The 13,003-nt window shown below is 49.9% G+C and overlaps 1 protein-coding gene across 1 annotated transcript in view; it reads left to right on the top strand.

Moving 5' to 3' along the window:
- LOC132834481 (paxillin-like) overlaps nt 1-12,268 on the top strand; it is a 42,705-nt gene extending 30,437 nt beyond the window's left edge. Inside the window, exons 2-9 of the mRNA XM_060853396.1 lie at nt 1-152; nt 1,227-1,303; nt 5,304-5,403; nt 5,921-6,103; nt 6,480-6,653; nt 8,856-8,937; nt 10,792-10,940; nt 11,809-12,268. Of these exons, the coding sequence (XP_060709379.1) occupies nt 1-152; nt 1,227-1,303; nt 5,304-5,403; nt 5,921-6,103; nt 6,480-6,653; nt 8,856-8,937; nt 10,792-10,940; nt 11,809-12,081 (1,190 nt within the window). The 3' untranslated portion in view covers nt 12,082-12,268. The remainder of the gene's footprint in view (nt 153-1,226; nt 1,304-5,303; nt 5,404-5,920; nt 6,104-6,479; nt 6,654-8,855; nt 8,938-10,791; nt 10,941-11,808) is intronic.
- The last annotated feature ends 735 nt before the right edge of the window (nt 12,269-13,003 follow it).

Here is a 13,003-nt window from a genome sequence, read left to right as displayed (position 1 = left end):
ACTTATTGTTGGCTGAACTTGAGCAAACCTCTGTGAGCAGCCGGGAAGGAGACCCGACCCCGCAAGCTTCCTCGGATGTTAACCTCATCGCAGCGTGCCCCGCGAAGAGCAGTCCACCGGCGCCAGATGGGTCCAACCCAGTGCTCTTACAAGTAAGAATTCTCTGAACAACTTTAGCCCCGGGGCTCACCAACAGCGACGGATGGCGCTACGGTGTTGTGAGCCGAGGGTCGTTCACCCATCTCCTCGATGTGTTGAATGCATCCAGGTTCAAGTCCCACGTTAGGACTTGCTGGAATATATCGTTTGCTAAGAGCTTGATGGGTCAGTCTGCTTAATCCCACCATCATTCCCCCGTGCTGGCTTTTCAGGTAAATTGCAGGCCAATGAAACTATTCTCCTTCATCTCCTGACAAGGATGATGAAGGCGCTGTGGCAATGCACCTACCTCTGGACTAGGACGCCCAGGTTCCACCTGCTCCAGACCTTCACAATAACAAGCTGACAAGAAAAATGGGTTAACTATAAAAAAGAAATGATGAGGGTCCTCTTATGGCACAGTGATAATGTCCCTACCCCTGAATAAAAAAGCCCTGGGTTCATGTCCCACCTAGTCCAGAGGTGTGTGCAATCAAATCTCTGAATAGGTTGATTCGAAAAATAGATTAAATTGAAAAGAAAGGCAACGAGTGCCCTATTTTGGCATAGTGTGTCTACCCTGGATCAAGGGACCTGGATTCTTGTCCCACTTGCTTCAGAGTTTGTGTGCAATAATATCTCTGAACAGGTTGATTGGAAAAATAGGTTGAATTAAAAAAAATACAAATTTGATGTGGTCCACACCACTGGAACTGGAGTCCCGGGCTTAAGTCCCACGAGAGGGTGTAACATCTCTGAACGGGTGAAGAAAAAATAGTTTAATTAAAAAAGTTTTTTTGTTAAATTTATGATGAATGGGGCACCGCAGCAGTGTTCTGTCTCTGAGCTGGGAGGTCATGCATTTGGACTGACATCTGAGTGGGCGCCAAAACAGGAAATGAAATGATCAAATATTCCCATACCTTTTGATTTCAAAGGTATGGGCTCCTGCGGTGGGTGGTTGGAGGGGTCGTGAATCAGATTTCCGCCCCTTATGGTAGCAGAGATCTGTCTGGCAACGTGGTCGGGATAAATTATTGATCGTTGCTGCCTCTGATGTGGGTTCTGCACATCTCTCCCACTTTCAGGCAGTCTACCAGACCCGACTGAACGAAGTAGCAAAGGTCACGGGAGATGAAGCTAACAGAAGTCCTCCAGTTGGCAGGTGAGTTGGCTGCCACTTGCGCTGCTTCCATTGAGGTTGAAAATGTTCTTGACTGAAGAGTGTGTGCATGAGTTGGTCAACCCACTGCCCCCTTCCTTCATAGTCGATGGGCGCTCCGAATGATGAGACACAAATGCAGCCTTGAGCAATGCAGAAAAGGTCAGTCACTCCTTAGCTTGACCTGCTAGAACTCCTTGGCAGATTATTTGATGCAGCGGTTTTTTATGGGTGGGGGAGATTGGAGGTGGTAGTGCTGGTGGTTGCTAGTCAGGGGGTGTGAGGTTACTATCACAGCAGCCCATGGAACAGCAGAGGCGGCTGGAGAATGGCCTGCCCATTGCTCCCCCGATTCCGACTCTGCTGTGGTTGCATGCAACTCGACTGGAAGACGTCCAGTCCTCTCTCATGATTAGATTCCCTACTGTATGGAAACAGGCCCTTCGGCCCAACAAGTCCACACTGACCCATTCACCTACCCTATTATTTACCCTTGACTAATGCACCAAACACTATGGGCAATTTACCTGACCTGTGGGAGGAAACCAGAACACCCAGAGGAAACCCACACAGATACAGGGAGAATGTGCTACCTCCATACAGACAGTCGCCTGAGGCAGGAATCGAATCCGGTCCCTGGCACTGTGAGGCAGCAGTGTTAACCACTGAGCCACCATGCCACCACATTAAAACCTTTCAGAACTAATACATTACAGAAAATGTATGCATCAGACATATTGGTTTAAATTTTCAGTCTCTGATCAGAAGGGCAGGATCAGGATAATTCATGGCTCTGCAAACCTGACCGAGAAGAAAGGACTCCAGAACTTCAGACTTTCATTTTAGAATGGGGTGGGGGATGAGCAGTTTTTCTGCATATTGCATGGAACAACATCTGAAACAATATGAAGACTGCTGGGTGCTGAGGGTCTGGGCAGAATTAGTCTCTTAATGGTCTGATCCTCATGCTCAATTCAATTTGTACCAGCGTTAATGAGGGATATCCAATACACACAGCACCACAAAGTCGCATCGTTATTTCACCTTTCCTTCCAGAGTGAATTAAAATCTAGTGGCATAAGATAAAGTTTCATTAAAGAACAGCAGAGCAATGAAGTTTATAGTGGCAAGTATTTTGGAACATCGCTCCTTCTAAGTTGTTATGGATCAAACCAAACCCCCTCAAAAATATTTGGAGAGGATAGCCCGACTCTAACATTTTGTTAATCTCAAGGCAAGTTCTAGACACTGCGTTCTGGATGCAATTGGATTGGTCAAACTACCAGGCTTGAAGCACAACACACTTTATTCAACCGCTGTAGCTGAAATAAGTCAATTGGAAAACTTAGCAGAATAAGAGATTATTCAACTATTAAACAGTAACTGTTCCAATACAGAACATTCCCATCAACACACCCTCGGCAAAGGCAAATTCAGTAAAATGGATTGTCCCACAGGTCATTCTCCAGTGCAGGAGGGAAAAATATCGAGAGAAATCTGTGTGTGAGAGAGGGAGAGGGAGAGAGGGAGAGAGAGAGAAAGAGACAGAGAGAGAGAGGGAGAGAGAAAGAGAGAGGGAGAATAAGAGAGGAAGAGACAGAGAAAGAAAGAGAGAGAGGGAGAGAGAGAGAGAGAGAGTGAGAGGGAGAGAGAGAAAGAGAGATGGGGAGAAAGAGAAAGGGGGGAGAAAAGAGAGAGGGGGAGAAAAAGAGAGAGAGAGAGAGATAGAGTAGCAGGGAGAGTTGCACTGCAGCTTCCAAACCCAGCTTCAGGATCCCATCAACTGTTACAAGCTCAATCTAAAACTCGGCTCTGGCAGACCTTGATCCCACCCGTTCAGGTTGCTTCTATTGTTCCAACTTAAAAAAAACCTTAAAGCCCCACATACTGATTACTTCATTGGCTCCGACTACACCAACTGACACCTCTGTCTCAACCTCTCTTCACCGAAACAAACCAGGGGACAAAGTGCACCTCTTAAGGCCGTGGTATCGTCACAAAGTTAAGGGAGCCCATTTCTTCCCTTTAATAACATTTACTGATAAAAGTCTAAAGTGTAATTAAATGTTACTGCACAGGAGACCAGTGAGTCCGGCTGAACCAGCTGCACTGATGACCTATGCAGCTAATTTCACATCCCTCAGTGTCACCTCGCAAATATCTCTGCTTTGTCATTCTGCAGATCTTTTTTGGAACGTTTGAGATTTAATCTTGCATTAAATCAGGCTGAACATTTTCAACATCTAATTACTCATCGTGTCACAAGTGGCCCCGCTCCCCCCACATCCCCTCCGCCCCTTTCCTGGTGATAAGCTACATCTATTATACACCTTGTGTGGTTTTCACCTCTGTCTGGCTTGATTAAACTCTTCGAAATCCAATCAACAGGCAGCGATTTTGGCAGCTTTATTCCTTTTGAAATGAACGCAGTGGTTGAGCAATGCCTCCCTTGCAGAATATCTCTGTGAACCGTGGTGATAGAGTCATACAGCACGGAAACAGACACTTCTGCCAAGAGTCCATGCTGAACATCATCCTAAACTGATCTGACCCTGGCTGCTTCCCCCTCTCCCATAGGCCCGAACGTTACCTACCTATTCTTGGCCTTACCCTTCGAACACTCGAAGGGTGCTCACGTTCACCACTCCCTCAGGAAGCGAACTGCCTCCTTTGTAAAATGTTTTTCCCCTCGTGTCTTTTTTTAAACCTCTTTCCCCTCACCTTAAAAACCTGCCCCGCCCCCCAGTCTCTAAAACCTCCACCCTCGTGAAAAGACAGCTGCCATTGACATCTACCTACACTCATTATTTTGTAAACTTCCATCAGGTTGCCCTCCCCGCAACCTCCAACGCTCCGGTGAAACAGGAAAGTTCCAACATGTCCAGCCTCTCCTTCCAACTCAAACCTTCCATAACCGACAACATCTCTTCTGACCCCTCGATAGCATCCTTCCTGTATCCAGATGAACGCCATCTAGCTATCGATATCAGTTGCTGGAGGAAGGGGTTTCCCTCGCTCATCCCTACTTCACAGTCTCAGTAAATCCAACCATTCTGGTCAGAAGACCTTTGATTGAGAGACCTCCAGGACGAGGTCTTGATGAGGTGGCTCTGCAGATTCCAACACCTTTCCACTAATTTCTTTGCCTCTCCCCTAACACCCCCCCCCCCAACCTAGTGCAGATGGGTTGGAATTGTCCCTTTGGTGGGTCATTACTTGCCAGTGTATTCCGAACCTTGGGGCAAGGTTAGGCGGGCTAGCCTACAGCTTAGTGGGTAGCGAGGATGGGCAAATCATTTCAGAAGCTCGACCACCTGCCTCCCAACCTCCCCTGCCAACTCTGACCCCCCCCTCCCCATCCCTGCTGTCATGCAGTCACAGAGACGGAAAGCACGGAAACAGACCCTTCGGTCCAACTCATCCATGCTGGCCAGACGTCCTGAATAAGGCTGGTCCCATTTGCCAGCATTTAGCCTACGTCCCTTCCTATTCACGTAGCCATCCAGATGCCTTTTAAATGCCGTTGTACCGGCCTCCTTCAGTTCTTCTGGCAACTCATTCCATACGCGCACCACCCTCTATGTGAAAAAGTTGCCCCCTTGGGTCCCTTTTATACCTTCGCCCTCTCACCTTAATCCTATGCCCCCTGATTCTGGACTCCCCCACCCTGGGGAAAGCATCCTTGGCCATTCACCCTAGCTACGCCCTTCATGATTGCATGATACAGGGAAGGGGGTGGGAAGGGTAAGATGGCGTCCCTTTAAGGCCACTTTGGGTACCCCTTCACCTCACCAACGCCAATGTGGACAGGTCATTCCCCTCAAGTTGGCAATAGTTGTTCACCACAATGATGTCAATGAGGATGACCGCGTTGACAGTACCAGTGGGCGGAGACCAATGGGATTGTACCAGTCCAGGAGTTATCACCGTCTCTTCAATTCCGTTCGACAGACCCTCGCCAAACCTGCAGCGTTTACTCATCGCATCTCCATTTCTCTTGCAGCAAGGACGCCGAGGGTCCTCGGGTTACCACGGAAACCCAGCTCCTGAGTTCAAAGTCAGCGGCCCAACAGCTCGATGACATCATGGCCAACCTGAATTGCGTAAGGTGTCCTGATAAGATCGAGAACCATATCAGGGCGTCGCTCAGGTTTGGAATGACAACGTGGCGGCTATCGTCAGGTGTGCCAGGCAGTGACCAAGACAGAATCGAACCATGGCCCCCCCTTGACATTCAATGGCATCACCGTCACTGCATCTCCCCACCCAGCCACTTATTAACATCCTGGGAGTCCCCATTGACCAGAAACTGAAGTAGACCAGCCATAGAAATGCTGAGCTGTTAACAGACCATAGGCGGGAATGAACGTGTAACTCACGGGAATGCTGCACCTGCCTCTTCGTTAACTTGGGCAAACTGTGCCCGTCCCTCAGGTCCACACTCCTCCTTGACCTGGCGGTTTTAAGAGGATATTCCGGGGGCGCCCTTCGCCCCCGGTCTCGATCTGCTCCTGTCCCAGATCCTCAGCAGGGCGGTGAAGGGAGGGTTTGGGTGGGTGGGGTGGGGGGGATCAGATTCCCGGCCGGAATGCTGAACTCTGACTTGTCTCTTCCCTCCAGATCCTTGGTGCGAGCGGGCTGGAAGAGCGAGCGCCCGTCTCCGCCCGGGAAGCCGCTCCCCCGGGAGCAGAGACGAACCTGGACAACATACTGGGCGCTTTGGAATCTGACCTCCACCAGCTGGGGGTCAGCACCGACGCCAAGGGGCTCTGCGGCTCCTGCAGGAAGCCGATCATCGGCACGGTGAGTCCCTCTCTTCCGCTGGCATCCGGGGACAACTGGGCCAGAGAGGCTTTCCCAGTCTCCCATCTGGAACGCTGCTGAAGTCTAGATAAACAGCATCCAACGCTTGGCCCTCATCAGTCCATTTAGGGTTGCAACGGGTTCTTGATGGGTCTGGTGGGGGGTGAATCAGGGGTTAGAGGGCAGGAAAATGGATGTGAGGAACATCAGGATCAGCCGGGATCCTATGGAATGGCCAAGCAGGCTTGAGGTTTTGAAGAGCCACCTCCTCTTCCTTTGCCTCATGGGTCTCGCGGACACGTAGTGAGCCAGCAATTGCCTGGAGGCACCGTTAACTGACGCAGTGAACTTGGTGTTTGTTTTGGATCCTCCCCAGATTGTCACGGCGTTGGGCATGAACTGGCACCCGGAGCATTTTGTTTGCGCACACTGCCACGAAGAGATCGGGCTGAGGGGATTTTACGAGCGCGATTGCCGGGCGTACTGCGAGAAAGATTACCACACCTTGTTCTGCCCTCGCTGCGCGTACTGTGGTGGACCCATTCTCGACGTAAGTCCGCTTTGAGCCCCACTGCGGGACACGGTTAATGCTTCCAGTCTGGTCTGGCTCTCCTTCAGAGCTCCGGGTTCGCAGCGCGTTCTCGGTAGTTTCGGGACCCGGCAACATTGGCTGCCAATGTTTTTACCCTTACTCCTGGTGACGGGCTTTTGGCTGAAACATCGATTCTCCTGCTCCTTGGAGCTGAGCTTTTCCAAAACCACCTTCTTGACTCTGATGTCCAGTCCTCACTTTCCCACATGACCTATTGTTACACAGAACAAAGAATCCCGAAGGGTGGAAACAGGACCTTCAGCCCAACAAGTCCACACTGACCCTCAGAGCGTATCCCACCCAGACCCATTCTCCTACCCTATTACTCTACATTTAGCCCTGACTAATGCACTTAGCCTACACATCCCGAACACTATGGGGTAACTTAGCACGGACAATCTACCCTAACCTACACATCCCTGAGCACTATGCGGTAATTTAGCATGTAAAAAGTGAGGTCTGCAGATGCTGGAGATCAGAGCTGAAAATGTGTTGCTGGTTAAAGCACAGCAGGGCAGGCAGCATCCAAGGAACAGGAAATTCGACGTTTCGGGCCTGATGAAGGGCTCTGGCCCGAAACGTCGAATTTCTTGTTCCTTGGATGCTGCCTAACCTGCGATAATTTAGCATGGCCAATCCACCCTAACCTATATATCCCTGAACAGTATGGGGTAATTTAGCATGGCCAATCCACCCTAACCTACCCATCCCTGAACACTATGGGGTCATTTAGCATGGCCAATCCACCCTAACCTATATATCCCTGAACACTATGGGTAATTTAGCATGGCCAATCCACCCTAACCTACCCATCCCTGAACACTATGGGGTAATTTAGCATGGCCAATCCACCCTAACCTATATATCCCTGAACAGTATGGGGTAATTTAGCATGGTCAATCCACCCTAACCTATACATTCCTGAACACTATGGGGTAATTTAGCATGGCCAATCCACACTAACCTACACATCCCTGAAAACTATGGGGTAATTTAGCATGGCCAATCCACACTAACCTACACATCCCTGAACACTATGGGGTAATTTAGCATGGCCAATCCTCCCTAACCTACACATCCCTGAACAGTATGGGGTAATTTAGCATGGTCAATCCACCCTAACCTACACATCCCTGAACACTATGGGTAATTTAGCACAGCCAATCCACCCTAACCTACACATCCCTGAACACTATGGGTAATTTAGCACAGCCAATCCACCCTAACCTACACATCCCTGAACACTATGGGGTAATTTAGCATGGCCAACCCACCCTAACCTACACATCCCTGAACACTATGTGGTAATTTAGCATGGCCAACCCACCCTAACCTACACATCCCTGAACACTATGTGGTAATTTAGCATGGCCAACCCACCCTAACCTACAGATCCCTGAACACTATCGGTAATTTAGCATGGCCAATCCACCCTAACCTGCACATCACTGAGCACTATGGGGTAATTTAGCATGGCCAATCCACCCTAACCTACACATCCCTGAACACTATGGGGTAATTTAGCACGACCTATCCACCCTAAACTACACATACCTGAACACTATGGAGCAATTTAGCATGGCCAATCCACCCTAACCTGATCATCTTTGGATTGTGGGAGGAAACTGGAGGAAACCCACACAGACTCAGAGAGAATGTGCAAACTCCACAGACAGTCGCCCCAAGGATGGAATCAAACCCGGGTCCCTGGTGCTGTGAGGCAACAGAGCCAACCACTGAGACACCCTACCGCCCCTGAGCCACCAACAGTCCCCATTACCGGTTGTCCCCCCTCCCAGCCAGGTCATTATCCTCTTCTCTGTCGGTCCAATGGTTCTCCTCTTCCTGTGGGCTCTTTCCCCATCTATTGTTTATTCCTCCCCCTCCCCCTACCTTCCGCATGTAAACCGACATTTTCCCTAGCTACCGTCAGTTCTGAGGAAAGGTTATTCGACCTGAAATGTCAACTGCGACTTCTCTCCAGCGATGCTGCCAGACCCGCTGAGCTTTTCCAATGATTTCTGTTATTTTTTTTTCCCTGTAAGATTTGGCCTTGTTGGTCCTCAGGCCATCTGCGGAGAAGCCTGAGAGGAATGTTTCTGCGTCTTCTGACGGGGTGAAACCTGTCTTCTTAATTTTGCTCCGCTTTCCACTTTACAGAAGGTTCTCACGGCGCTGGACAAGACCTGGCACCCGGACCATTTTTTTTGCGCTCACTGCGGTGAGAAATTCGGAAGTGAGGGTAAGTGTTTCAGGAGTGGTCGCTGATCACCCCGCTGAGAGTGGTGCGCTGAGATTTCGATTTGCCCTTGTTGTGGAGTAGGCCAGACCGCTCAAAACATTTCGGGTAAGTGTACAGTGAAAATTACCTAGAGTAAGTTAGCGAGATTGACTACCAGGTTATAAAACAGACCGAAAAAGTTCTTCACCATCTTACACAAAGGACAGAATAAAGAATGTAGAACTCAGTCTATCCAAACTAGACCTAATTATGCTGCTCCGCATATACACAACAGGCCCCAATAAGCAAACCCTTTTGAAAAACAGATGCTTACAGGTTGAAGATAGACGAGCAGAAGGAGAGAGAGAGAGAGTGAGACAGAGAGAGAGACAGATACAGAGAGAGAGAGAGAGAATTTCCACACAGCATAGTGTTGAACTTCCAACTAGTTCTGGACTGAACTAAACTGCTCAGGCAGAGAGCAGACCACTCCCCTTTCATTATACAGGTCACTTCTAAAATATGACCACTTTGGTCTCAAGTCTCATCTGTTTACATATAAACAAAAAGGCCTCTCAATGCCTTTCAATATCTGTATCAAATCAGCCTAATTACCTCTCAGAAAAATACCAAGGACACAGTATTGTCGAGAAAAGGAACAGCTTTTAGAAAAATGGGACCCGTTCTGTGACACCCCCAAGAGATACTCCAGATGATATTGATCCCTTATTACTGTCGTTAGCTTAACATAGGAGGGATGTTTGCGAATGGAGTTCAAAAGGATGAGGGGGCATTCTAATTGAAACATACAGACTTCTGAATGGCCTTGACAGAGGGGATGTTGGGAAGACGTTTCCATTGGTCGGAGAGACTAGGACCTGAGGGCACAGCCTTAGGGTAAAGGGCAGGTGGAGATAAGGAGAAACATCTTCACCCATGGAATTCACTGGCACAGAAGGCTGGGGAGGCCAGGTCGTTCAGTCTACTTAAGACTGAGCTGGATAGGTTCTTGAGTATTAAGGGGATCCAGGGTTACGAGGAGAAAGGGGGAGAACGGGATTGAGAAATGTATCAGCCATGATTGACTAGCAGAGCAGACTCAGTGGTCTGAATGGCATAAATTCTGCTCTCATAAGAAATGGGTGGGATTTGAAACCGAACCTTCTAGCGCTCAACCGCAGACAGTGCCTCAAAATCAGAACATAAGAACTGGACGCAACAGTAGGCCATGTGGCCCATCGATTCTGCTGTCCCTTTCAATAAGATCATGGCAGAACGAAGCCTGGGTCCCTGTCTCTGTGAGACAGCAGTACGAACCACTGAGTCCCCGAGCTAAAAGGGTCGAAGGTTATGGAGAGACAATCCAGCCATTGGATGGCATTCTCCGAGCGAAAGAAATCAGCCCAGGCCATTCGCTCCATCCTCTGTGCTTTCCCCTTTATGGGAAGACTGAGGTAGAGTGATGTCCCGGCAGAGAAATTCTTGAGATGGCATTGAAACTGAAAACGGACCCATCACCAAAGTAGTCACGCTCAGAAAGGCTGCTGTGGCCCATAACCGATATTCAGGGCCGACACTGCTAATGGGCTTGAATGTTGGGGTGAGTTACTTGCTACGCGGTGGTAGTTCCCTCCCTCTGAGCCAGGAGACCCAGGTTCTAAGACCCAACCTGTTTGGGAAATGTTGTCCCACCATCTCTGAACGGGTTGATATAGAGAGCCGATGGACCTGAAGGTCAGGCCCTGTGCCTGATGCGCTGGTGTCAGATCCCTCTGACCCTCTCTTGCTTTCTCCCGCCCTGTACCGGGTCCGAAGGTTGTGTGTTCACTGCCCCGTTCCCACGCGTCACATCCTTCTCTCGTTCTTCCCTTCCAGGTTACCATGAGAAAGGTGGGAAGCCGTACTGCCGCAAGGACTATTTCAACATGTTCGCTCCCAAGTGTGGCAGCTGTGATCACCCAGTGTTGGACAATTATCTATCTGCTCTCAACAGTGTCTGGCATCCAGAGTGCTTTGTGTGCAGGGTAAGTGTCAGGGGTCAGACGAAGGCCTTGATGTGGGTGACATAGGGCTAAACAGCATAGAAACCGACCCTTCGCTCTATGCCGACCAGATATCCCAACTCAATCTAGTCCCATCTGCCAGAACTTGGCCCATATCTCTCTGAACCCTTCCTATTCATATACCCATCCAGATGCCTCTTAAATGCTGCAATTGTACCAGCCTCCACCTCTTCCTCTGGCAGCTCATTCCATACACGCACCACCCCCACATGAAAAAGTTGCCCCTTAGGTCCCTTTTAAATCTTGTCCCCTCTCACAACCAATACTGTCTAGTTCCAGACTCCCCCACCCCAGGGAAAAGAATCTGTTGATTTATCCTATCTACGCCCCTCGTGATTTTATAAACCTCTGTAAGGTCACTCCTCAGCCTCCGACGCTCCAGGGAAAACAGCCCCAGCCTATCCCGCCTCTTCCTGTAGCTCCATCCCTGAAGATGATGTGCAGGTTAAGGTGGATTGGCCATGCTAAATTACCCACATTGTCCAAGGATGTTTAGGTTAGGGTGGATTGGCTGTGGTAAGTTGCCCATAGTATTCAGGGATGCCTATGTTAAATGCATTAGTCAAGGGTTACTATAGAGTAATGGGAATTGGGCTTGGGTTTGGGTTTGGGTGGGTTACTCTGTTGGAGTGTTGGTGTGAAATTGATGGGCCAATTTCAGGGAAAAGCATCGGGAATGGGTGGAAGGATGAGGGGGGAGGTGATCCGGTTTCCTTTCTGTTTCAGTGGGTGAGGTTGAAGGGGCCAGGCAGGCTCGTCGCTGCCTCCTACTGTACGAGAGGGTAACTACTCCCGTTCTCCTTTACCGCCCCCCCAAAACCCACCCCAGGAGTGTTTCACCCCGTTCGCTGGCGCCAGTTTCTTCGAACTGAACGGGATGCCTTACTGTGAGCTGCACTGGCACCAGCGCCAGGGGACACTGTGCAGCGGGTGCCAAAAACCCATCAGCGGGCGCTGCATATCGGCACTGGGCCGGAGGTTCCACCCAGAGCACTTTGTCTGTGCGTTCTGCCTCAAGCAGCTCAGCCTGGGGAGCTTCAAGGAGCACAAGGACAAACCCTACTGCAACCCGTGCTTCCTCAAGCTGTTCGGCACACTTTAGGCAGCACCTTCCCAGGTCCCTCCGACTCCCCGCTCTCTCTGCCTGCAGGAGCCTCACCTGACCAGCACCCCCAACAGGAAGGACATGGATGTCAACGCAAACATCGATTCCACAGCCTGCTGTCTGCTCATCATGATTCACTGGGCCGCTCACCTTATGCAATAAACGTGCTGCTTTCCATTCTCAATGCTTGCCTTATTGGAAATGCTGACGATGAGGAGTACTGGGTGGGTGGGGAGGGCTGTGATGGGGGGGAACTGGTGACACAGAGACCAAGAAATAATTTAAACCTCCACCCACCCTTCCCTGCACACACATGAGCGCGTGTGACAGAGTGTGTGTAAGTGTGACTTTGAGGGAGGGAGAGTTTGTGGTTGAGTTTGTTTGAGTGACAGGTAGTGCTGGAGGGTGTGTGAGAGCTATCTGTAAGATTGTGAGAATCTGTAAAGTTCTACAAGTGTGTGCCTGCTCAAGTGTGTGTGTGAGAGAAAATGTGTCAGGCCATGAGAGACAGCATATAGATGTGAGAATGTATGTGTGAGAGAGTGAGAGACTGTGTATGTGAAAGCAATTCTGTGGCAGAGAGTGTGTGTGAGAGACAGAGTGATTAGATTAGATTCCCTACAGTGTGGAAACAGGCCCTTTGGCTCAACAAGTCCACACCGACCCGCCGAAAAGTAACCCATCCAGACACATGACTAATGCACCTAACACCAAGGGCAATTTAGCATGGCCAATTCACCTGACCTGCACATGTTTGGACCATGGGAGGAAACCAGAGCACCCGGGGGAAACCCACGCAGACACAGGGAGAATGTGCAAACTCCACACAGACAGGAACCCAAGACTGGAATCGAACCTGGGACCCTGGTGCTTTGAAGCAGCAGTGCTAATCACTGAGCCACCGTGCCACCCTACGTTG

The sequence above is a fragment of the Hemiscyllium ocellatum genome, chromosome 40 (genome assembly GCF_020745735.1).
Source record: "Hemiscyllium ocellatum isolate sHemOce1 chromosome 40, sHemOce1.pat.X.cur, whole genome shotgun sequence".
Lineage (NCBI taxonomy): Eukaryota > Metazoa > Chordata > Chondrichthyes > Orectolobiformes > Hemiscylliidae > Hemiscyllium > Hemiscyllium ocellatum.
This window is presented reverse-complemented; position numbering and strand designations above follow the sequence as displayed.